The following is a 27,079-nucleotide window of genomic DNA, read 5'->3' on the forward strand; positions in this document are numbered from 1 at the left end:
CCTTTCAACTAAGCTGCTCCTTATCAACCCTGTCCATGCCCCTCATAATCTTGAGCACCTCAATCAGGTCACCCCTCCGTTCTCTCTGCTTCAACGAAAACAACCCAAGCCTATCCAACCTGTCTTCATAATTTAAATGTTCCATCCCAGGCAGCATCCTGGTGAATTTCAGAACTAACTTAACAGTTCAGTACATACCGAAAACAGTTGAAGCTAAGTATATTTTTCTCTTTTTGGGATATGGAAACAACAAAGAATGGATCAATTTTCAGCAGTCATTCGTCTTCCACTTTAGGCCATATTATTAAATAAACTGTGGCTTCTGGAAAGAAAATGTGGAGACATTAAAGGGGCGCAACTTGTCTAAATTTCCATTGTAGAGCACAGGTTTCAAAATTTTCATCTGAAGACACAGTATTTGTTAGGCAACTACTTTTCCACGACTGCCATTTTTAGAATGACATTCCTTGTCCCTGAATGCTTTGTCAAGTGTGAATAGCACAGTGCGGCTAATATGTCAATATTAAGGGGAAAGTAATGTCCCTCGTCTGAAGTCTTCTATTTCATTTACAGCCTTCCGCCATTGAGAAACTTTTATTTCCTGTACTCAGCATACTGAGTTGTTGTTTAAGTCCGTTTCATTGATAAGATTAGATAAGGACAACTTACCTTAATTATCTCCGATCACAATTAAAAGTTCAAGTACTTAATTTGCTAAGTACTGTATGAGAAACTGAACTGACCAGAATGTCATGAAATTGGGAAGTGGATAGATGACTTAAAGTGGCGTTGGAATCTGCAGTAGGAGTGTCTATTTAAATGAATGATGTGCAGAAGTTATGCTCAATGTTAACATGGGATAGAAGTTCATTCAGGTGGCAGGTTATCACAGTGAAATGGTTTAGGTTTTGTTCTTTTTCAAAAAAAAAAGTAAATCTCGTTATTTTCTCAACAATACTCTCATGTTTGTGGATGCTGTCGTTGAATATATTCAAGGTGGAGATAGACTTGAACTAATGGGGAGTCAAGAATTCTGGGGAACAGGCAGAAAGAGAGTTGAGGCCCTGGTCAATTGGAAAGAACACCATGTTCACTATTCTTTCCTTTTTCTTCGGTGCTGTCCAGATATGGCTTACAAAATACATGGCATTTTGATTTCACTTCTGCAAAATAATATTCATTTTAATAGCATCCTCCCATTCAGTAACACCTTCCACTCCAAAGTGCATTGAGCCCAAATATAGCAACTGCCACTCAAGTTGACAGCAGTTAACGCAGTAAAAACCATGGGCGGGATTTTCCGGCCACACTCGCCCCAAGGCTGGAAATTCTGCCCAAGGTCAATAAAACCTTTGCATGGTCCGCACCCCACCCCCCTCCCCCTCCCCCTCCCATGATTCCCAGGTGGGATGGGAAAATTCTGCCCCGTGAATCAAACTAACATCTGCTACCTGAATGGCTTCCGGCTACACTAATCAGTACTTACAGTCATTGAGGTTTACAGCATGGAAACAGGCCCTTCGGCCCAACTTGTCCAGGCTGCCCAGTTTTACCACTAAGTTGGTCCCACTTTCCCGCATTTGGCCCATATCCCTTACATCTTACCAACATAACTGTCTAAATGCTTTTTAAAAGACAGAATTGTACACGCCTCTACAACTATCTCTGACAGCTCGTTCTGGACACTCACCACTCTGTGAAAAAATTGCCCCTCTGGACCCTTTTGTATCTCTCCCCTCTCATCTTAAACCTATGCTCTCTAGTTTTAGAATCCCTTACCTTTGGGAAAAGATGTTGGCTATCTACCTTATCTCTGCCCCTCATTATTTTATAAATGTCTATAAGAACACCCCTAAACCTCCTATGCGGCAGGGAAAAATTCCCGGTCTTTCCACCTCTCCTTATAACTCAAACCATCAAGTCCCGGTAGCATCCTAGTAAATCTTTTCTGCACTCTTTCTAATTCTTGTACCAAAGATACCTTCAAGATATCTTTGGTGCAATGAATACTACTTTTCCCCCCAACATTAACCTGGTTAATTCAGTAATTTTTAAAATCACAAAAAACTAAGTAAACTATTTGTAAAAAATGTGAAATTAAATAAGCAGTTTAATAATATTCTTGTTTTTTTCAAAAGTACAAACATTCCATTTTGCTTAACCAAAGGGCAAATCAATAGGCACCAGGAAAGACTTTCATTATTTTGAGGAATGAGGAAATTTCCAGAAGGCTAGGTAATTGATAATTATTCTCTAGCTTAATGTTCACACAGAATTCTGACATACCAGGACAGAATGAACATTGTGTTAGAAAGATTTTCTGCATTTTATCTGATACATTTCTCTAAAGCTAGGATTAAAACACAAGTTGCTTTTCCTTACCCAATTTCAAGAGTCACCTGGAGACTCTGGGATTCACCCAGATTGATTGATCTGGACATTTTTATAGAACACAGGAGTTTTGTCTAAATGCTAATTATATTTTGCATGGTTAAAGTATTAGCAGGCATGCAACATCAAGATGATGAGAGCGCACCTGCTCATTAGTCCCTACCATTGTGCCATTAATCATGGATGACAGGCATATCTAACTTCAGAGACTTTCCAACTCAAGTTTAGGGAGCACATTCATCGCTCTGCCTGTAGATCTAAACTCTGAAGGCTGGTATAAGGTCCGATTTACCTTCTTGAGTAGTCTGGGTCATGGAACTTCCCCCAACCGGTATTAGGAGATTCGCACGCACACAAGTCAGGAGTGCACAATCTGACTGTGCAGTTTTTTTGGGCCAAGGACAGGAACAGTGTACCTGCATAAAAGATGAAGGGATTGTATGACCCTGGAGCAAAGCACCATCATTCAAAAGGGAGAGGGGACAGGGAGAGGTCCCAGTTAAGAAGCAAGGGAAGCAGAAAAAGAGGTTCCAAGCAGAAAGGGGTTGGAGTTTGCAGACCTGAAATGAAGAGAGCTCAGGGGAACTCTGGTGACCAAAGAAGGAAGCCAAAGGTATCCCTTTGGAGCATTAATATTCTGCTCTGCATGGTCAAAAGGGCTGAAATAATGCTCATGAGTTGGTGCTGGAGGCAGATTTGGGAATCCAAGGGAACAGTCTCAGGAAACTTGATTGAAACTCTGCAAGGTGGGCTGCTGTTGATGCTATTTGCACAAAAGCAGTGTTTGGAGAGAATTCCAAGATTTTAAAAGGTAAAGATTGGAACCCCCCGTGAGAGACAGTTAGTTTCAACAAGATTTGTTAACTCAATGTTTACTGACATCCAAACCACAGAAACGTTATGGTACAGAAAGAGGCCAGTCAGCCCATCATGTCTGCATTGGCTGAAAAAGAAAATAACTAGCTGCCCTTCCAGTGTCTGGTCCATAGTCTTGCGGGTTGCAGCACCTTTAGGTGAAGATTCAGGTACTTTTTAAATGAATTGACTGTTTCTATCTCAAGCACCAAACCAGCAATCGAATTCCAGACATCCATCACTGAGTGAAGGGGCTGTTTTTCTCATGTCATCTCTACTTCTTACACCAATCATTTTACATCTTTGCCTCTGGTAGGTGATCTCTCCACTAGGGGAAACAGGACTTTCCTGTCTACTTTTTTGAGATCCTTCATTATCTTGTACATCTCAATTAAGTCATACCTCTACCTTTTCTGTTATAAGGAAGCAACCCTAGCCTATCCAATCTTTCCAGATAGGTGCAATTTTTGCAAGTCTCCTCTGTATTCTCTCCAGAACAATTTTGTCCTTTCATAAGACCATAAAACACAGGAGCAGAATTAGGCCACTCGGCCCATCGAGTCTGCTCCTCCATTCAATTGTGGCTGATATTTTTCTCATCCCCATTCTCCTGCCTTTTCCCCATTACCCCCGATCCCCTTATTAAATCAAGGGCCTATCTCTCCCGTAATGCACTGCCCATAATGTGATGACCAGAACCGTACACAAATTTCCAGTTGTGGCCTAACCAGCATTATTACATTCCTACTTCTGTATTCTATACTTCTTCCACCAAGGGAAAGCATTCCATAAGTTTTCTTTACCACTTTATGCACTTGGCCTGTGCAGGGACCTGTGGGCATGTACTTTGAGGTCTCTCAATTTTATCCCTCTCAATATCCTCCTATTTATTGTGTACTCACCAATATAGTTTACCCACCCCAAACAAATTACAAAGAATTTCAGCAAGTCCTGTGAAAGTTTTTAATTGTTAGTAATAATAACAACTTGTGTTTATAACACTCGTCAAAACATCTCAAAGCATTTTTCCACAGTTAAATATTATCACTATTGCTTTACAGTAGACTGAAGAAATAAAAACAATCTTAAAGCCGTTTGTTTCCCAGTGTATTCTGTCTCAATTGATAAACTAATCGCACAGAGAAAATAATAGAATGAAAGAGAATGATTAAAAAAAATACCTCAAACAATGGCATTTTGCCAATGAAATTTCATGTGTGATTGACGCAAATTTATGTTTAAGAATATTAATCCAAGAAGTGCGCCATTTGATGAAAGACAATGGAAGGGATACTTCACCCTCAGCACGTGGCCCATGGAAATCTCGACATCAGTCAAAAATCAAGTTTCCCAACAGGCATCAAGGCAATTGGGATTTACCCAACCCACCCCACTGGTCCTGATCAGGTTCTTGTCAACAGCAGGCAGCAACCCAATAATTATGCAAACCCGCTAACTCTAATACCATTAGTGGGTTTCACAGCCCATTCACCAGCTCTCTGCTGTGCACCCGACCCCCATCCCCGGAACAGCGGCAACAGCACCGGGTGGGCACTGATGTTGCCAATCACAAGGGAGGACGTGGCATGCTGGATCTGGAGGACCAACGTCTCAAAAGTCAGGCATCCTACCCACCCCACCACTCAAATCAAAGGGCACTCCCCTGCCACACCATGCACCCTTACCACTGCTTCTCAGTCCCACCACATCCTCCTACTTAGGCCTCCATTCTTCCCCTCCATCACCCCCCACTCAGGGTCCTCCACCCTTAGACTCCTCACTCAGACCCCCTTCCACTTCATGGACTGCTCTCCCCCTCAAACCCCCCATTGGGCCTCCCTCCACTGAGCCTCCCTTTCCCAAGTCCCCTTCTCCTCAGATCGCTTACTTAGGCTCCCCTTCAGGCCACGTGCCCTGACAGTGCTAATGCTCCCCCGAAACTCTGGCCTGGCATCTTTGGCCCAAAGCTGGGGAAATTAAAGAGGTAGGTCTAGTGAGCACTTTGCCCTCTGCCATCTCCAGACTTAAAGTCTTTGTAAACATTGCAGTTAGGACAATGGAGATACTTGAGATGCATTCAAACCTGAAAGGAAATGTGAAAGCCTGATTAGAAATTCATTAAGTTGTCAATGTAGGCTTATTGCAAAGCAATGCACGTTAAACTTGATAGAAATCATAGGGTTCCAATGGACTAGAGAGGGTTTCAAAGGTTTCAGCTTGGTAGGCAGCCTCAGAGACATCAAATTTAAGCTGTGTTAAAACATTGGGGCTGAGTTCACAGCTATGCACAGCTTCATCCTCACACAAATAACCTAGGCTGACTTTAGTGTAGTCCTAAAGGAATGCTGTACTCAGTGGTTCTGCCTTTCAAATGAAGTATTAGACCTTGTGATCTCGTCTACTCTCTCAGATGGATATAATGAATCCTACAACAATATTTTAAATGTGAGGATGTTTGAACTGTATACAAGCCAACATTTATCCCTCAACCTACATCACCAAAACAATATCTGGTCATTCACCTAATTTCTGTCTTTTTATTTCCTGCAGCCACTCTGAGGAAATTCAAGAACATCGTCTTGAAGATTGCTTTTTTATGGATACTCCTTGAACTTCTTAGCTCTCATTCAAGATAATAGTCTCACTTTTTTTCTTTCAGTTACCCTCATCCTTGGCAACATCCTGCTGAATTTGAACTGGACCTTTCTCATTGTGTTTTTTTCCCTCCTGTAATGTGATGCAGTTTAACTATGGCCTTATACGAGCGAAAAGAAATACCTGAAGCTGGCATTTATGGCACTTTTATATTCACATATGATGCTGGGAATTGATAGAAGCATCCTTTCTGGAAGTAATGACAGCTTGGTATGGCTCCTACTCTGTCCAAGACCACAATAAACCACAAAGGGTTGTGAACGAAGACCAGGCCATCAGACAAACCAGCTTCCCATCCATGACTCCATCTACACTTCCCACTGCCTTGGGAAAGCAGCCAGCATAATCAAGGACCCCATGCACATCGGACATTCTCTCTTTTACCTTCTTCCATCGGGAAAATGACACAAAAGTCTGAGGTCACATACCAACCGACTCAAGAACAGCTACTTCCCTGCTGCCATCAGACTTTTGAATGGATCTACCTTGCATTAAGTTGATCTTTCTAGACACACCAGCTGTGACTGAGTCACTGCATTCTACACCCTATCCTTTCTTTTCTCCAATGCACTTTATGAATGGTATGCTTTGTCTATATAGTGCACAAGAAACAATACTTTTCACGTGACAATAATAAATCAAATCAAATCACAGAAATAGCGACTGAACGCTGCTGGTATATGAAAAAGTATTAAGTGTCAGCCTGAAGAATAACAGGACCAGCCCTGAAGTAAATGAGGAATAACTTGCGTTCAGTATGTGTTATCATAAGAAGATTGTGATTGGCAGAGCTGAATGTTAGCCCACCAGAAAACTGTGGAAGCAGTGTCAACTGGGCAACAGGATCAACGTTAAGGTGGCAGAACTGTGGAACAGAAACTTGAAAAGAAAGGGAGGAAGGTCATAATAGTAATAGCGAATAGCATCTCTGCCTTTGCTGATTATAATGACTGCCTGATTGCCTAAAAGAAAAATTAAGACCTTGCATAGTCCTAGCTCAGGAAGGAGCTTATTACACATAATATACAATGAAAAAACAGGCAATTTGACCCAACTAACCTGTGCTACTCCACCTAAGTGTTGTCTTATTCTATTTACTTCAAAATATCTGCTCTCAATTATTCTACAAGTTGGTACTTGGATAAATAATACACTTAGTCCCCTCATCTAAGCCATTGATACAGGTTAGGTATAAATTATTCATGCCCAAGCACTGATTCTTGTGGCATCCTACCAGTTGTAACCTATTGACCTGAAAATGATCCATTTATTCCTGTTCCCAGTTTTCTGAACATACTTGAATAATAAACATTACTTATGACTGCCTTTTTCATTCACAACTCCGCAACAAGTGATATATGGCAGGGAAACTAAAACAGCCAGAAGAATCAGTTGTTTCAAACTGCTTTATAATCCTCTTTAAATGCACTTGTTAAATTATAAATATATGTTCCGGTCATCACATAATCATAAAATGCACTAACTTAGCACAGTGAAAACGGAATTGCACATATTCTCCTTCCTAGCACACAATTCTTGTCACTCCAGTAAGAATGATTACAGCTCGAACTAGGCAATGCAGGTCAGTGTGAAGGCCTTCCAAAGTCTGCTGTCACTTTTTTAGATTTGCTGACAGCAAGGCCAGAAGGATCAGGCAGCACATCATCACTTTACCATTTTCCTAACCACGCTATCAATCATCAATCGTGTAAAAAAAAATTTAAACCTCTTGGTCATGGTTCTTTTGCCTGGATATCAAACAGATAAATGATGATTAACTGAATACTGGAGAGTTAACATTATTGATCACAGGTGCTTTCAAATAGTGCGAATATAGAATATAGAATTCTCAAATGACAAATTTAGTGTCCTTCCTGGTGAAAATACGCTGTAACCCAGACTGTTTAAAGGTGTACCAGTGACTTTATATCCATGCCATGTACAGTGGAAAATTGCACCATAGGGTTAATTCTCCAGTATGATGCATTCAGACATACTGTACAAACACAAACTTCTCCAAGTCAAACCAAATTCTTTTTAATGGCAGTTTAAAGTAATACTGTCAAACATCACTTCCCGTAAAATTTTGAAAAGTTCGATTTCTTAGTCTATATAAAGCTTCAGCTATCAGGTATTCAAGAGAGGTTATGTGCTAACGTAGTGGTTGAGAATGTAAAAGGAACTTCCAATAACAGGCTAACTTTAATCAGAGGGAAAGTAATAGCATTGTTATGAGGATTATGGCGCTTCTAATACAACATCTTTATTAGAACTCAATGCAACATGGCTGCCCACGGCCTATGCCTTTTGCTTTTCTGCTGTTTCACCTCGACTTTTTCACTTGCATCTATGACTGGCTTCAGCAACATTTTGCTACTGGAAGAGCAATTTAGGTGTCCTTGGACTGAATTATTTGACTTTAGTCGTGTGTTTTTCCACTCAAGGGTTGTGTTGCGTAAATGTCTGTGCTAGATTTACTTCATTCCCTCACGATTCCTTTGGCGCCTCAGCTTTCCTATTCAATTGGGGGTAGTGTGACGAAAACGTATAGTTAAATTTTCCAATCCTACGTGAAGCAGTTGATTTCATCACTTGTGAACTGAGGGACACTGCCGCTCATTAATGTCTGCAAATGCTGGAGCGACTGTAGTGTGCTTTCAGGAATTCTACAATCTCGCCAGTAGTCAATGAAATCAGTTGGTCTAATTCCCAGAATAGTCGTCTACAGTGATAAGATAATCAGTTCCTGCTAGATTGAAGAGGCCTACTCCTAGCTATATCCATGGCCTGTCTGGGATGTCATGCATCATCAGAAAATCTTTAGTTTGCCTAGGTTGAAACTTGCTTAGCTTGGTACTCGTTACATGCACCACACTGGCTCTTGTGATCCTTATTTTCATTATTCATGTTTGGCTAGTAGAGCACTTTTTCACCTTCCTCAGACGCAACTCAATTTCCGGATGGCTTGCATGGATGTGCTTTAGCTTCTATCTACCAAGCTGCTGAGAGATGGTGACTATTTCCTTTGTATACTACGCCATCTTGGCCTTTCAATTAACTACTGCATGCCCGTTACACTCGTGACTACAGGAGCATACTAGGTGTTCTCAGACTATCCTTTCATTGCTACTTCTTGCAGCACCTGAGAATTGCATCCTGTCAAGTGGCTGGCTTAATTTAAAGGTGCTCGTCTGTCAGGTTCAATGTTTCTGCTGGGTTGATGACTTGCAGAGCACGTCGAACTGTTGCCCCAGACTGACACTGGGAGAATTAACATTGTTTTAACATCCTCAACTTCCTTCATAGGGAGACAGCACGTCAGGGATAGACATCTGTTTCCCTCGCTTGTATGTCACATCCAGGTGATATCTTTGCAAACAAAGTAATATTCTTAGAAGACACTTTGGAACAGGTAGTAGCAGTTTGAGGAAAATGCTTTCAGGTGGCTTGTGATGGATATCACTGTCATTTCGTCTCAAGCTAGCAGGGATTTATAAAATTCTCAGAAGCAAAGTTAATAGCCAGGTACTCTTCTTCAATTTGAGCATAATGTGGTTCAGTTTGCATTTTGTTCTAGATGCCAATGCAACTGGTTGGCTTGACCTATCTTGCTGGCATCACACTGCAAGTGATTTCAAAACTGAAATCATAGTATTTCAGTACTGGTGTTGTTACCAGTTGTTTGATTTTAGCGCACGCTGCTTCTTGTTCTGTGTTCCAATACCACTGAACTTCCTTGCCTGTGAACTGGCATCATAGCTCACACTGCAATGACAAATTAGGCAAACACTTTGATAATATAGTTCGCCAATCCAAAGTTTTGCATCGCTTTCACATCTACTGGATGCTGCATTATTGCCACAGCTCTCACCATTTCAGGATCCGAGTGAAGACCTTTCGCTGTCAGTACATGACACATGTATTTGACTTCAAGCTTTTTCAATCACTATTTCTTCCCGCTGTCTCAGAAAAGCAGCCAGCTTAATTGAGGACCCCATTTACCCCAGACATATTCTCTTCCATCTTCTTCTGTCAGGAAAACGATACAAAAGTCTAGGATCATGTACCAACCGACTCAAAAACAGCTTCTTCACTGCTGCCACCAGCCTTTTGAATGAATTTACCTCGCATTAAGTTGATCTTTCTCTAGCTATGACTGGGTGTTCTTCACTCTCTCCCTTCCTTCTTGATTTATGGTATGCACTTGTGTATAGTGCACAAGAAACAGTATTTTTCACATACATGTGACAATAATAAATCAAGTTAAATTTCTTCTTGTTTAGCTCCAGGTACATCTGGTGGGCATACAGCACCCTTAAAGTTACATTCACTAAGGATTTAAAGTATGTCTTCAAGGCTTCTGCCATCTCTCTTTTCTTCTGAGAGATTTAGGGTGAAATACAATTTGTAGCAGTTGCTCCCCAACAACGTTAGAAGTGTTGCTACTTGTATTGGCTCCAGTTTGTTCATTAAATCTGTTGCAATCTCATAGTTTTGCCATTTCAAGTGGAAAAACTGTCAGTTGCACCGTACATCACTTTGCATTTAAACAGAATCTGGGAGAAGGAAATTAAGTAATTTTGATGCACTCAATGATTTTTTCCCCATTTGTTTGCTTTAATGACTTTTTCAGCAGTTTTCTGCAGCTCTGAACCTTGTGGTTCTCTTTCAGTAGCTGTGGTTTTTCGTCAACTCTTCAAAACTCAATCTCATCTCCACTTCTGGCACCATATTACATGCTCAAAGAATATAGTGCTTCTAGTACAATGTCTTTATTAGAACTCTGTGTCTTACCTTCAGCCTGTGCCTCATGGCAAAGGTCACATGACTATGGCAAGCCCAGTAAAATTTGTAGTATATGACTGCATTTCAATCTCATACAAGTGTAACTGCTAACAGATAACATTTGTGCAAAGTCAGCCAAACCTGGGAAGAAAACAATGGCAATCAATGGCAACTTGTGAGCAGTATAACATGGAGCTACCCAGAGGAAAATTGGCTGTACAAGAAGCTTCCAGTGATTGAAGATTGTATTTTATAGTGAAATTGCTAGAAAGGTTTTCCTTCAGTCATGCTTTCTCCACCACATTCTATTTAAGGTAAACACTCAGCCCCTGTATCAGTCTCTTCCACTTCCTTCACTGTCACTCACCTAATCCTTACCTTCCAACCATCAACCTCTCACTCGGAATGTCTGGTGGCAACAGGTGGTAGATCCTTTCACCCTCAATCTGTTTTCCTCTTCTTATTCCCTCTCCAGTTCTTTCAAAAAGACTTTGTAGTTTTCGAAGTTCAAAACATGCTATTAAGTGGAGAAAAGCCACCAACTGTCTGCCCCTCTCAACTTCCCAAGTGTCAGCAACTAAAATATTTACATTTACCATCATAAAAATATTCACTTTCTGTCTGTTAATTTTCATGCAAATAAACTAAAAATAGGACAAGGAAGATATCAGATCACAAGAAATAGGTAGGGAATAGGTAGAAAGAGGCAGGCAATGTTCTGGAGTTGATTTTTAACTCCGACGTACTTCGGACAGGCAGTAGAAACAGCAATTGGAATACATGGTCAATGTTATCAGAAGACATGGATCTTTTTCATAGTCAAATTTCATTTGACCTGAGTTGGAGAGCCATCTGTGCATTTACAGAATATCAAAACTTGACTAAATATTCACTTTTGAGAAATCCAATCAAATGCTTACTCTTTATAAAAGCATTATTTTTCAATTTCCTGTTACTCACGAATCTTACTCTTAGGAAAGCTACAGATCCTTTAAAATAATAGATGTGGACCTGTAATGGAAATATAGATGCCATAATATAATGTCTGTGCTGTTTCCTATAGTTTGAACATACAACAGATGTAACTGAAAATTTCCTTGCATGGCTCAACAGAAAAAGGTTTGTGCTTAAACATCATGAAAAATTAAGTGAATGTTTTTCCCACATATCATCCTGAAAATTGTTTCAGAATCCTTACTGTAAAACAAAGAATGAAAGATCACGATGCCAAGAGTCGTAAGATTGCACAGTCCATTCAAAGAAAACTAGGGTGTTACTCCTTTGTAAATATCCAATCATCACAAACAGAAGCTAATTTTTTTTTAGAGGACTGCATTTTCTTATTGAATAATGCATGCAGGCACTAATTTATATGACCACAGCAGATTTTCAACAGAAGTTTGAGCTGCTATTTCAAACAGAGCAGATGGTTGGGATAAATTGGAGATGTATACAGGGACTTGAAATGCTTTGGGGCCAGTAGATCCATATCAATAAGGGACTCACTCCATACACATCTGTAATTGATCCTGTTCCACCTGTGCCATGTTCATGTCTGCTGGCAATTACTCTACTCCAGCTTGAAAATACTGTTTTTTAACTTGGTTATTTATCATGTATTTTCAAGTTTTGTTACATCTCAAGGGGAGTCATTGGGTCAGGGGGTAGGCAGGTTGTGGGCACACATTAGGTCAGGTTGCAGGGGCTAAATGATGGTATTGGGGAGGGGGTGGAGTTAGTTATAAAGTCACCCAGAAGTTATACTAGGATTTTTCTATCTAACATATCGAGGGCAACTATCTAGGTAAGTTAGAATATTCCTAAGTCTCTGACTCCAATTCAGAGTTTGACATTATTGGGTGGTCCTGTGGAGCAGGGGAATTGCTGATCAGAATATTTAAACTTCCTGGATAATTCCACTGAATCAGTGTGTTGGGACTTTTGAATGGTCCTCAAGTGCAGGGTGGGGACCAGAAGACATGGTCCAAGGTGTTTATGATGCTCACATGAGTGACCGTGAAGCAAGTGGAAGAGACTGATACAGGGGCTGAGTGTTTACCTTAAATAGAATGTGGTGGAGAAAGCATGACTGAAGGAAAACCTTTCTGCCAATTTCACTATAAATTACAATCTTAAGTCCTGAATACTGATTTAACAGAGATGGTAAGATACGTCAAGGTCAATATTTTATTGACTTGGTGTTGTGTCCATGTTATTACTGCTCATTTTTCTTAATAATAGAGGTGAGGGAGGTGCTGAGAAAGTAACTTGGGAGTTGCTACAATGCATCCTGTTCACATTTTGCAGATAAAGCAGGTTCACCAATCAAACAAATTAGTTTGACCCGGACGGCATGGGGTTTCTTGCATTTTGTTGCAGTTAGGCACATCCATGCAAATGTGGTCAGTCTTCCATTACATTCCTGACTCGTGCCTACTAAATGGTGGATAATGGAGTTACAAGGCAAAATACTGATCACATAATACCCAGCTTCTGCCTTCTCTGATGACCATGTTGTTGATATAATTGATCCAGTTCATTGACTTGTCAGTTGTGATCCTAGGATATTGATGGCAAAGGATTTATCAATGATCATTAAGGGGAGACTAATGGTGTTCAACTGGACTATTACCAGGCAGATGCCATTTGTCCACTATACACAGATTGCAAACCTCTGAAAGCACCAGCTTCAGATTTTTGCATTAATTTCCTTTTGCATTCTCTGTCAACTGTTACTGGATAAATATTTTATTCCATGCCATCCCTGACTACAAGGCTCCTCATTAGCAACCAGCTTTCACGAACTACAGAAATAAATTCACTGAAATATAGATGCAAACATTGGCCAATTGTCTCAGGATCTACAGTTCCAAGATCACTCTGTTTTTATGAAGTGAATCACCAAATGTTTGTGCACACAAACGGATGTTTCAATATCTGGATTTCTAACAACCAAAGCAATAACAAGAATTACAGTATGGGAAATATCAAGATTGAATCAACTCTTTGGGTACATATGGCTTCAAGTAAACCTAGGTAGAATAGTGTAAAAGAAGCAATACTAATGAAGTGGTCATCAAAATCACTATTTTGGAACATTCTTGACTGATGACCAGGGAATGCCCATGGAAACTGATAAACAACAGACTGGTTATCGCTCATACATTCGAAGAATAGGAACAAAACATCCATCGTCAATTTGGACAATCCCAAAAACTAATATTTCTCATCAGCCAACTCCCACAAGTATCAGAGAACTTAATTGCAAGGAAGGACGCCAACCTATTCACCATATCTGTACTGGCTCATTGAAAGAGACATCCACTGAGTCCATTCACAAAATAATTACAAAAGCCATTTGAATCTTAGTTTATCTTTCCAGAAAGATCCTACATTCCCTCCACTGTGGCTTCTCGGTATTCCTTCCATGATTCCAGTTTACCTTTCTACCGGAACACAAAATCTGTATCAAATCACAAGAGACCAATTTTATATCTCTTGGTTACACCATCATATGGGCAGTTATTTAGCATTATGTGTATATTTTCAAATGCAAAATGGTCAGACCACCTACTGAAGTGACTAATATTCAAAGACAATATGCTAAGTTTGTAACAGTATGCATTTTGTACCTTTCTGGGTGCAGAAATCAATTAAGGATGAATTTGCCTTCTGGCAAAGCATTCAATAATCCAATATTTCTACACATGAAAAATCTTCCAATTTTTCCCAACAACATAAACGAGGATTTTCTCAGCTCCAACCTGAATTATAATTAATCTGAGACTGGAAGTTGCAACATAAATTAACTCAAGGTGCTGACAATTTAATTCTGAAAAGTACTCTTATCTCAATTACTCAAAAATGGATTGCTCTACATTATTTCAGTAAAATACAGAAGTAAAATCTTTTAGCTATAGGTTTGCAACAGATGTATTTCCGAACCATATCATTCCAGTGGTTTAGTTCTTCATTCCCACTTATTTTTGAAGCACATTGGATAATTCATCAATGCTACGCAATTACAAAATAATCAAGTATTGATATACTTATTTATTCAAACACAGAAGACATGCATTCTTATAGCATCTTCCATGGTTTGACAATGTCCCAAAATACTTGACAACTAAGCACACAGCTTTTTGGATTGTACTTGCTATTATTTTGTAGACAAATGTGGCAACCATTTTGTGTATTGTTTGACCTGAATAATCAATGAGCAACCATATAAAGTAAAACTTCATTCCATTCTGAAGGAAGTTTTTGATGACTTTGCCTTGACTTTGCAGGTGCACCTTAATGAAGTACATTTTCCCTTTCAAGACGCTAGGCTGTGAATTCTCTATTTATAAATTATTTTTCTCCTTGTTCTGAGATTTATGACTGGCATTATGCAAAAATGCACAAAAGGTCAGCTTTACATTCCATTAGCATATCTTAACTTCCACAGACTGCCCTTTTTATTAATATTAAACCCTTTCCAAAATAACCTTCACCAATGTAATCTTCAGCCTTGTCACAAAATTGTTACACCACTTTCCGGCTTTCTAAAAGAGTGATTTCACATTCATTCTCAATAAGCAGATTTGTACTTACATAGCACTTCATTTCACATCATACAAACTGAGGGTAGGGTGTTGGATCAAGACCATGACGTAACGGGACTATGCAGATTTACATTTAACGTACTGAGTGACATAGGAGGCAATGGAGATATACAAGGACTAAGTAATGGTTGACTGAGGCTTACTGAAAGGGCAAGATAGAAGCAGCTGCATTTTGAACAATGTTGGACTTTATGGCAGTGATGGATTCTTATTGAGGAAAGCATTTGACTAATTGAGCATGGGGAAGGAGCATGGATCAGTGAAGAGTTAAGGTAGTCACAGAGGCAAAAGTAAATGGCCACACTGATGTAGAGAATTTTGATTTTGAATTCCACCTCAGGGTTAAGTAGATTTCAAAATTGTCCACAATCTTTCTAGAAGTCAAGGAGGTCAAGGTGGAGCTACAGTCAAAGTCAAGAACCAGATTTTGTGGCGAGTGGCCAAAGAAATACTTCAATTTTCTAATCTTAACTGAAATGAAACAAGATGAGGTGCTCAAAGAAGAATGAGCCAGAAGACTAGGAGATGGGGCCAATGTCTGATCTGATGTTCAGACTACATAACAGCCACTAGATGGTGCAAATGATGGGAAGCAAAATCAGGTAGGGAAACATCAGAGAGTAGAATAGCCACTTTATTACAGACTTGGTGGGCCAAATGGCCTCCTTCTGTATTGTAGCATTCTATGATTCAATGATCATGTGATGTTCCTAATATCTTTGGAGGGTAGAAACAAGAAATTTACATTTATATAGTTCAAGCTAAAGTTTGATTTATTGTCATATATATGGTATGCAGTGAAAACTGGGGTTTGCCATATCAGTTAACATTCAGATGCTGACGTAGATGGATGGAAAAGGCTTGAAGAGGGAGACAACATTTTGGGGGAGTTTGTAGAATAAAATGACATGTGGGATGAGGAGGAAGTTCAAAAGTTTATTCAGTGAGAATTGGGAATGCGTGTGAGCAGAAGGTGTGGCATTTGGGGTGCTGCTCCATGAGATGCAATTCCAGGGGCTAGGTTGTACGTAGGTGTCATCACAGAATGGTTAGGGATCAACAGGATACCTATGACAAAAAAAATTACAAGCCAAGGATATTGGGCAGAGAAATTTGTCACTGTTCCTCGGCCAAATGAAAGGAGACAAAGAAAGCATGGTATTGCACAAGGGGAATGAATTTCAGGCATCGCCTGAAATGAAGGGGCCTGATTAATTGGGAAAAGAATGGAATGATAAAATAACTTTGAGGTACAGCCAAAGTATGCAAGTATGCAAGATAATACTGCAAAACTAAAACATAGAAGATGTGCAGATTAGGTGGATTTTCATGCTAGATTGTCCCTTAGTGTCCAAAGATGAAGGTTGGGTGGATTAGTCATGTTAATTGAACAGGGATAGGGCAGGCCTGGGTAAGAAGCTCTTTTGGAGAGTTGGTGCAGGCCTGATGGGCTGAATGGCCTCCTTCTGCATTGTAGAGATTCTATGGTTCATTCTCGCCTTTTAGCTTTATCTACATTCCAGTTCAGATTTTAAATGCTTTTTACTCTGTGCTTTCTACCAGATTAACAATTGCCATTTTACAAAAATATTTTGCACAGGTGTAATGCGAGAATAATGCGACACAGCGGTTAGCACTGGTACCTCACAGCACCAGCGACCCGGGTTCCATTCGCAGCTTGGGTCACTGTCTGTGTGGAGTTTGCACATTTTCCCCATGTCTGCACAGTTTCCTCTGGGTGCTCCAGTTTCCTCCCCTAGTCCAAAGATGTGCAAGTTAGATGGATTAGCCACAATAAATTGTCCCTTAGTGTCAGAGGCACTAGCTAGGGTAAATGCATGGGATTATGGGGATAGGACCTGGGTGGGATTGTAGTCGGTACAGACTCAATGGGCCAAATGGCCTCTTTCTGCACTGTAGGATTCTATGATTCAATGACCATTCGGTGTTCCTAATATTTTTGATGGGCAGAAACAAGAAATTTATATTTACAGAGTTCAAACTAAAATTTGATCTATTGTCACATGTATTGCAGCAAAAACTATTGTTTCTTGTGTGCTATACAGCAAAGCATACCATACATACAGTACATAGGGGAATAGGAAAGGAGAGGGTGCAGAATGCAGTGTTATAGTCATAGCTAGGGTATAGAGATAGATCAACTTAATATAAAGTATGTCCACTCAGAAGTCTGATGTCAACAGAGAAGACATAAGTTAAAACATCTTATAGAGCGCAGCATATTTGGGTTTTAAGAAATTGCAGGTAGTTTTTTTGTTCAATATAAAACGACTCTGTAAATTTGATGCATGAAATTTTCAAAAGTTTAATGTTAATGTTCAACAAATTCATAATTGAAAATCTAGGGGTATTTATTGCTACACAAAGGAAGTTACAGACATACTTTGCAAACTGAAGCAGAGTCTAAAAATTCAAGGGTTGTAAGTTACACTTTGTCTTTTTCAGAAGGTTTTCACTACAAAAAAAGCCTTTAAGTGAACAAGTATTGATTCAATTATAGCATCTGATTTCTAATCAACAAATTTAAAACTAATCCTTGCTGGGGGTGGATATTGGAAAGAACTGCTGGAGATATTAATGAATGCAACAGAACAAAGTGAGCACAAATAATAATATAAAATGATTTAAATCTCAGCAGCACTTTCATTACAAATGTCTTCAGAATACAGTAAATTATTTAGATGAATGTACTCAAAGTAAAATGCAGTCATAAATATAGGAGAAAAAATACAACGAATGAGAAAAAATTAATTTCCTTTCTAATAGGCTAGACTTTTATTATGTTATGCTAGATTTATGGTAAGAGCATTAAACAACGTTCATGCATTGCATTTTTATTATTTGACTAAGGATCATTTTTGCAGGAGGAATACACGAAGTCGATGAAATCCAAATTCATTTACAATATGAGTCATTCACTATGAATTTGCAGAGTTGCCATATTTTGATTTTCTTTAAGCACTGTAATTGTACCCAGTAAAACCACTAGGATGAGTGTAGATAACCAAAATAAAATTCATCACTACTGTTGATTCTAATTAATTATTTTACAGTCCACCTTCATGTCAGGCTATGACTGGCAAAACAAAAGAGCTGTAACGGAGCCACGCAATTACTCGCTGGAGACTTTCCAAGTAGTGTCAATCGATAAAGGTGATTCTTACAGAGAGGAAAGAAATCGAATCTCAATGACAAACCATGTGAAGAGGTAGCTTTCCTGGAATGGTCCAGACAGTACTGCTCCTTTACTATCATGTAAGAAAGATGGCCTACTATCGCATGATGAAATCGGGATATTACCAAAGGGTCACAAAATCCTGATACCAGACAAGATAAATTTCCTGTCTTCAAAGTTGGAACTTATCTCATCCTTGTAGCCAAAGCCAAAGCTATTAGAAATGAAGTTAACCAGTTGAGGAAATAGAACACATTAGGCTCCTTTGAAGAAAATTTAAGGCACAAGCATTAACTGCAAAGAATTATATGCAATTAGCTTAAAACATGCATAAGAAAATTAAATACTACATACCTGTGGAACACAATGAGTAATGTGGAAGTTGAGACTTTTAATATGGGGCTGGATTTTACAGACCCCTGGAGTGATGGGGTCATAAATATCCATAGGCCATCCACTCATGCCTCATCCATTACCACAGATTGAACCAACAGTGGGAGGGCACCACACAATGAGTCCAGCCCAGCAGCTTCTACTAGTGGCAGATGGGGTGGGGGGGGCTTGCCTCTTAAATACATCCCTACATCATTTCCCAACCATCGTCTCTCTCCAACCCCACCCCTTGGCCCTCACCAGTCCTTCTCCCCCTCCAGCCTATTTACAGCACCCTGCTCACAAGAGCCTTCTTGCCTTGCGCACCCACCTCCCCACTTCCCTACCCCGCACCGCCTATCGTGAACTCAGCATTTCACACATTTCAGAGTAAAAGTACAGATTATTCCAAGCAATAGGTTTACATAGAAGAAAAAGAATAATACAGAAGAATAATATTTAACTTTCATAATAGAGGTTTCCTGATTTGAAAATAGAAGTTGAATTTTAGCAGAATTTTTAAATTGTGTTGTTTAATGGCTTCAAATGCAAATCCCGCATGGAGTTCTGGTTCATCACATGTCAGAAATATGGCTAAGTGAGCTAAACAACAATGTTGCTGCTCATATTGATCCTTATTTCATTCAGAAAGGAGGCTAACTTGTTTGTAGAATCCTCAAATTATTTTTCCAACAGGCTAGTAATTGCATTCCATCCTCTAAATAGATAGGGATGTGGATAGATGCCAAATCACTACCCAGAGAATTGGTTATTACTGTTGAAATTAATTGTCCTATAGATAATCTATCTCTATCTCACAGTGACTACAGTTGGTAACATTTTGATTAGTCTTCCAGCTATTGATCCCCTTTTAAAATTAGCAATAAACCTATATCAAAGCCATATTACTCATACTTACTAACAAGCAATAAGTACTTAATGCTTCAGTTGCATGCATACAACAAAATTTATGCCACTTATTAACAAATATAAACTATTCAACGTATCCCAAACAACATGAGGCTTCCCTAAACAAAAGGCATTGAATCTATTATTACCCCCACAGCAGGAAATGTTACACTAATCGTATCCTGTTACAAATACACCCAAACGCCATCTAATCAAATCCATTTACAAACACCATCTTTGTCGATTTCTGTAAAAATATATCTAACGTAAAACCTTACGATCTATTTATTAATCTATATATTGAACACAATTACAGCTTCATATTAGAGCGCTGCCGGTCAACCTACCTCCACCAGTAATCACTTATTCTGAGAACACGCTAAACAGCTTCATAATTGAATATTGATACCTGTTAACTGCATTTTGTACATAACATATGTAAATCTAACTGAAGACAAGCGCCAAAATTCTGCCAAACAATTGGAATGGGTGAGGGGTGGAGAATGGAAATGCCCATTGACTTCAGGTGGGATTTTACAGCCTCGCTCGAGCGAGATCTTAAGTTCTCAACTATTTTTTAAGCCAGGAAGGTGCCAACTGAAAAGAGTTGAGTATTCAGTCAGCTAAATTCATCAGCTGATCATGGTATACCTTTAATTGCTTGCATTGGCTTGAGATAACTAGCTAGGGACTGTGTATGATTGCATTTTGGGGATGGTTGGAGTTGGGGTGGCAGAATCAAAGCGTTTTTGAAGAATGAAAGCCAAAGTTTCAGAATGCATCAAAGCATAAAAATTCACTTCAGGGCCATTGATTTATAATGAACTGAATTATAAATCAATTTCAAGATCCTTTTGCATATCTAAATCAAAGATATTCTCTTAGTTCTCTCATATTTAAATATCACAATGGCACACTGATGTATTCAAAAGCTGCAAATATATATTTGTAAAACTGAATAAATAATCTCAATACCTTGTCTGCCAAGGCCTTCAGGGACTCAAGAAACCTTGGCCAAAAGTCCTTAAAGAGAGGACGATCAATTTTCTTCAGGCTATCTTTAGTACTTGCATCCACGCTGACGTAAAGCTGAGTAACTGGTCCAAGTTTCCTGAGTGAAGGAACATTACATTTGAGGAAATTATTTCACTTATAAACTTATTGTTCAGAACAGAGGAGAATTTCTTCACTGAGACCAAATTCCTGAAAATGAATCACTTATTTGTCTTCCCCTCTTTTGCTCCCATTCTGACCAAGAAAATGATAGTCAAGATTACTATGGTTCAGATCTATTGACAAACTAATGGGAAATACATGATTGCACTTAAACTATTTCCTCCCAATTCAAAAATATCTGGTTCGCAGAGTTAAATTAAAAACATACAAAATTGACCTAAAACTGGTGTCAATGTCAAACCCTCTAACAGCTGGAGACATTTGTTTGTTAGATGCTGCAGTCCCAGGATATCATTGGAGTTCTTCAGAGAAGAACCCTCACCTAACCTTTTTCATTTGCTTCTTTAATGATCATTCCTCTGTCAATAAATGAGGACTGAGACTGTTCCTCGATGATTCCAGTGTTCAGGTTTATTCACAAATAGTGAAGCCTGGACAATACCTAGACATGGGCTAACAAGTATCAAGTAACATTCATTCTGTGCAAGCCCCAAGCAATTACCATCCTGAACACTGAACCAGCAATATAATTACCATGGCTACAAGAATATTTCTTACTTTGCTCCACACAGGAATGATAGGCTAAGTGCTTCCCATTTTGGGAAGGAAAATAAGCAGAAAGGTGCATCTGCCTGGGCCCTAAGCTCCAGAATTCCCTCCATACACCTTTATGTCACTTTACCTTGCTTTCCTCCTATCAAACACTCCATAAAACCTAACTCTTTGCTCAAGCTTTTGGTCATCTGACCTCACATCTCTTTACATTTATGGCATACTTCAAGTTAGATATGTTCAATAGGGTGCTGGACGTGGCTCTTGCAGCTGAAGGTGTTTTTTTCAAAGTTTATTTATTATTGTTACAATTAGACTTACATTAACACTGCAATGAAATTACTGTGAAGATCCCCTAGTCGCCTGACTCCTGTTCAGGTATACTGAGGGAGAATTTAGTGTGGCCTATGCACCTAACTAGCACATCTTTCGGACTGTGGGAGGAAACCAGAGTACCCGGAGGAGACCCATACAGACATGAGGAGAATGTGCAGACTCCGCACAGACAGCGACCCAAGCCGGGAATTAACCCTGGTCCCTGGCACTGTGAGGTAGCAGTGCGAACCACTGTGCCACCATGCTGCCTATCAAGGGATCTGGAGAGAAAGCGGGAGTGGGATATTGAAAGTGCATGATCTGTCATGATCATATTGAATGGTGACGCAGACTCGAAGAGCCAAATGGCCTACTCCTGCACCTATTTTCTATGTTTCTATGCTTTGCTTGATAATGGTGGCAGAGTGGTTAGGTGCCACATAGCGCCAGGGACCCGGGTTCGATTCTTGGTTTGGGTCACTATCTATGCTGAGTCTGTATGGGTTTCCTCCGGATGCTCTGGTTTCCTCCCACAGTCCAAAGATGTGCAGGTTAGGTACATTGGCCATGCTAAATTTTCCCTCAGTGTACCTGAACAGGCGCCGGAGTGGAGGATTTTCACAGTAACTTCACTGCAGTGTTAATGTAAGCCTATTTGTGACTAATAAATAAACTTTTTGCTTTAATGCTCCTGCATAGTAGTGCTGTGGGGCATGTTATTACATTAAAGGTGCTATATAAGTTGCTGCTGAAGGTGTTAAGCTATTTAATTATTCTAATTTAATTAACTGAAAGTCAAATAAAAGCTTAGTAAATATTTTATTAATTTCACTGGAGCTTCAAAGATAGTTAAAACCACATAATCAACAATCATTTTTCCACAAAGCATCTTAATTTTAAAATACACAAGTTAATTTTCTTGAATGTATCACAACTTCCTCTATCAATTTAATTGATCATTCTCACCTGATTTCCTCTGGGAACTGAGCATTTGTTACTAGGAAAGTGGAAATGTTTTCATGGTGCAGCAGTTTTACAAACTGGTTGATTTTTGGGTACATGATCGGTTCTCCTACCAATGACAATGCACAGTGCTTCACCATCATTCCCTCTGCAAAACGTTCAGCTTGTACCCCAGGCACACCTGGAAAAACAACATACATATGTGCAAAACATCAATTGTGCTACATTTGGGCCAGTGGGCCAGAATTATTTCAGCCAAGATAACGACCTTGACACTTACCGGAAGCAGGAGGTCATCAGTGCTGCAGATCACAGCCGGAAAATTCCGGCTGCTCGCTGCAATGAGATTCTCTGGTCCCGCTGCAATAAATGGAGGTTTGGCTGAGTGTCAAATTCTCCCTCCTCACTTGTAGCAGCAGTGGGGCGTGAACAGCCAGAAAGTTCCAGCCCACACTTCCTAATGTTCTAGCTAACATCAAAAAGTTTTACACTTGTTACACATGGTAAAACAACAGGTAAACTGGGTCTGCACTTTAATTTCCTTTGTAGCTATCTCCTCCTGGCTTGCAATGTAGCCCCATTTTAAAAAAAAGAGGTCAATTCATTCCTTTTGGTATTCAGACAATGTTAATTCACTCCTTATAGAATGTGGTCAAACCAAGTATTTTGCCTCTAATTAAAGTAAAAGTAAAGTAAAAAATAAAGTAAATCTTGGATAAAAAGTATGAATCAAATAACTGTTTAGAAGTCATTCTGAGTCAAAATATGCATTCTCACTAAAATAGTTACAACCTTCAAATATATATTGGTGTCTTTGAGTGGCATCTTGGAAAGGGATTCATGAATCAAAACGGCTTTTATATGGAAAAAAAACACTCAAAAATGAAATTCTTTTTCTGACATATTATAGTACTTAAGCTAAGATCTGTTCTGGATCATGCTCCATTAAAGAAATGTTATTCAAGGTTAAAGGTGGAGGTAAAGAACACTGCTTTCTGGGTTTAAACCTGGTTTGGTTTCAAGTTATCTTCCTTTCCTGCCCAATACAGAAATTTCTTGAATGCAAAATGTCAGAAGTATAAATTTTGCACTGAGCATCGTAGAACTGTTTTAAAAAAAGACTAGGAAGTTAACAAAGACCCATAATTTTTCTCATTCACTGAAATTACTATGATACAAAATACAATTTTAAATAAAATTATGTATTACACAATTGTAAGAATAATTTCTGAAATTAAAAGGTCTTTAGTGCCTTCGGACGGCTACATTGACGTTTTCACTTGAAAGGCTCACTCAGCCTCCATATAATCCTGTTCTAAGACATGTTGTTTTTGCCCAGAGCTGCGATGTTTTTGCTGAATTTGGAATGCGCAGCAGAGTAAGTGCATTGCATCCAATTTCTCAGGATACATCAGTACCTTTTAGCAGCTGAACGCCTCTGTATTTTTTATTAACTAATAAGTTTGCCAACTTGGCTTGGTCACATCTCTGGAGGTTTCAACACAACCTGCAATTGCCTTGCCTGGTTAAATACTCTCCCCACCCATACCCCCACCGTTCCCCATAATATTTCATAGCTAAGAAACTAAACCGTTCAAAGCAAGCACATAAAATACATTAAGTCCTTTCTGTTTTTTTTATTCTTTGTATTCTTCCCAACAGTGTCCTGGAGATTAAATTTTAATACCTGGAGGGTTGACAAAGCTAGTTATTAAAAGCTTTAGTTCAGTTGCTTTTTGAAAACCAGGGATCAATGTGTATTTTTGAACAGACTGGTTCAGAATTTGTTTTTTTAAATGTATGAACGTATGTAGTAAGGAAGGAGAATGAAGAGAGACAGAGAGGTCGGGAGAAGAGAGGAGATGGTCAGCAGGAGAAGCGGAAAAGGAGGCGAATGTAGAGGAAACAAAACAAAAATTACGGCAATACCAACATCACAAACATCCCACCTCCAGCCTGAATTGTTTACTACCAACCTTTGCTCCTGACTCACAGTCATCTCTATCCTACACCACCACATTCTTCTGTGAGATATGATCTTTAAATTTTCTCAACCATTTTTCAGGGTTTTTTGATTTTCTCTCAATTTTTGGAAGCCCAAAGAAACACTGATCCTATTCAAGCTATAAACATTCTCTCAAAAAGTTAGGTTAGGTTTGTCAAATGCAATCTACCCTCCACTCATTTTTACTGATTGATTTATTTTATCTCTAACTATGGTACCTTGTAACTTTTCCACCAGCGGCTTGGCAAATCACTGGTCCTATTTCTGAACAAAAGTGCTCCTTTGCTACCAGATCCAACACTTAACAGTGGTTAACAATGTTGCCTCACAGGGACCTAGGTTCGATTCCCGCCTTGGGTGACTGTCTGTGTGGCGTGGAACACACGTGCATGCACGCACACACAGTAGATTGGGGACTATACTCAAAACTAAAGGTCTTTAATTTAGAAGAATGGAATTTAGATGAATGAGGGGAGATCTTATAGAAACATACAAGATTATGAAGGGAATAGAAGAAGCAAGGAGCTGATTTTCATTGGCAGGTGAAATCAGAACTAGGGAGTGCGGCCTCAAAATAATGGGGAGCAGAGTTAGTTGAGGAGGAACTTCTTCATCCGAAGGGTTGCGAATCTGTGGAATTCCCTGTCGGTGAAGCAGTTGAAACTGCTTTGTTGAATGTTTTTAAGACAAAGATAGATAGATTTTTGAACAGTAAAGGAATTATAGTGAGCGGGCAGGTAAGTGCAGCTGAGTCCACAAAAAGATCAGCCATGATCTTATTGAATGACGGAGCAGGCTTGAGGGGCCAGATGGCCTACTCCTAGTTCTTAGCACATTCCTCAAGGTGCCACTTGCTCTGGCACAATACAGTTACATTACAACATTAGCAGAAGTCCCCACTGCAGGGGTAGCAAAAACGAGCTCTTGAGAGCAGAACTGGCTGAGCCAGTGTGGGCAAGATTAAAAAGCATCTACTGTCACACAAAAAACATGAAATGCATAGGTGGTACAAAGAGAGAATAGTGTGGCAGAACATAATATTTATCCACAGCTCGATCCTGAACCTTAGGTTGCAGAAACAACAGGATTACTCTCCAGGAAAACATTTTTCCTAAATTAACATCACCGCATAGATAACTCGATAAATAGGAGAAGAATGTTGACGAGAACTATTCATAACTTTTTAAAAACATTGTTTTATTAAAAGTAAACTTTAGCTGAGAATATTCAATATGGAGGCTCAAAGCGATGTAAACTTTTATTTGGAATGATTTGCTTCATTGAATTTCTAATTGTAATGGTTGATTTTCTTTGCAGCTCATCTTTAGCTCACTGCTTGCACACTTGTTCAGTGCCTCCTGCTTGGTAGATTTGCAGCTACTTTGCTTTTCATTTGTTCTTTACTCAAATATTTCAGTCTGATTTTATAAATCTTATAAATACAATATTGGATAATCACTGGCACATAGTGCATAATGTTTCAGCTTAGAAATACACTATTATTTTGCCATTATTGCATTAAACAGATAATACAATTTATAATCCAAAATGACAAATAGTCATATGATCTGAAAGAGGAATACAGAAATAAAAATGGATAGAATGAGTTTTCTATCAAATATTACTAGCTATTTACTGAATTTTAAGAATACCAAACATCAAGTTTCAGATTACCTGTGATTCATTAACACCATATAAAATACACATTCTTGTCAAAGTCAATCACAGGTTAATGTTTAATTCCTAAACATGGCCTTACCCATATTTCCATCCAATTGCACCTCAGCTACAATATATTCAGAGTACATTTATTTATTTGCAGCTCCACTTGTAGTTGTAGAATGCACCAGTTTGCATAAAGAAGCTCCATGCCAACACTGAATTTATTACCAGAGAAAGCCTTATATCATCTGTCATGAGCATACTATCGTACTTTTTATTTCTTACATGCTACAGGCTGAGACAAGGCTGTTTTTAATGACAAAGTTCTGCTTTATTTTCCCCACATACTTTCCCACTTAGTTCTGCCATATAAACAAAACTTAATGCAATATATTGCTCAGTGCAAAATTATAGTCATATATTATTGACAACAGTGACTGATCAAATTTCAACGAGGAAAATTTATCTGGCAGTCTGCATCTCATTTGGCTTCATGCTTTCCATCCAATGAAACTCTACAGGGCTTACACTCTGGGAAACAAGATTTATAGACCAAAGTGTTCTGTCCAAGTTCCTAAATCCCTAACATTGATTCTAAAACTGGCAGTGATTCAGTATTTGCAATTGGTTCTCACC

The 27,079-nt window shown here is 39.1% G+C and overlaps 1 protein-coding gene across 1 annotated transcript in view; it reads right to left on the reverse strand.

The window, feature by feature from the left end:
* Window positions 1-27,079, reverse strand: part of tyw1 (tRNA-yW synthesizing protein 1 homolog (S. cerevisiae)) — a 143,118-nt gene that overhangs the window by 53,473 nt on the left and 62,566 nt on the right. The window contains exons 12-13 of the mRNA XM_080210647.1: window positions 22,780-22,957; window positions 20,746-20,881 (exon numbers count right to left, since the gene is read on the reverse strand). Coding sequence (XP_080066773.1) covers window positions 20,746-20,881; window positions 22,780-22,957 — 314 coding nt within the window. The remainder of the gene's footprint in view (window positions 1-20,745; window positions 20,882-22,779; window positions 22,958-27,079) is intronic.

Source organism: Carcharhinus amblyrhynchos, chromosome 23, assembly GCF_965287045.1.
Source record: "Carcharhinus amblyrhynchos chromosome 23, sCarAmb.v2.hapA, whole genome shotgun sequence".
Lineage (NCBI taxonomy): Eukaryota > Metazoa > Chordata > Chondrichthyes > Carcharhiniformes > Carcharhinidae > Carcharhinus > Carcharhinus amblyrhynchos.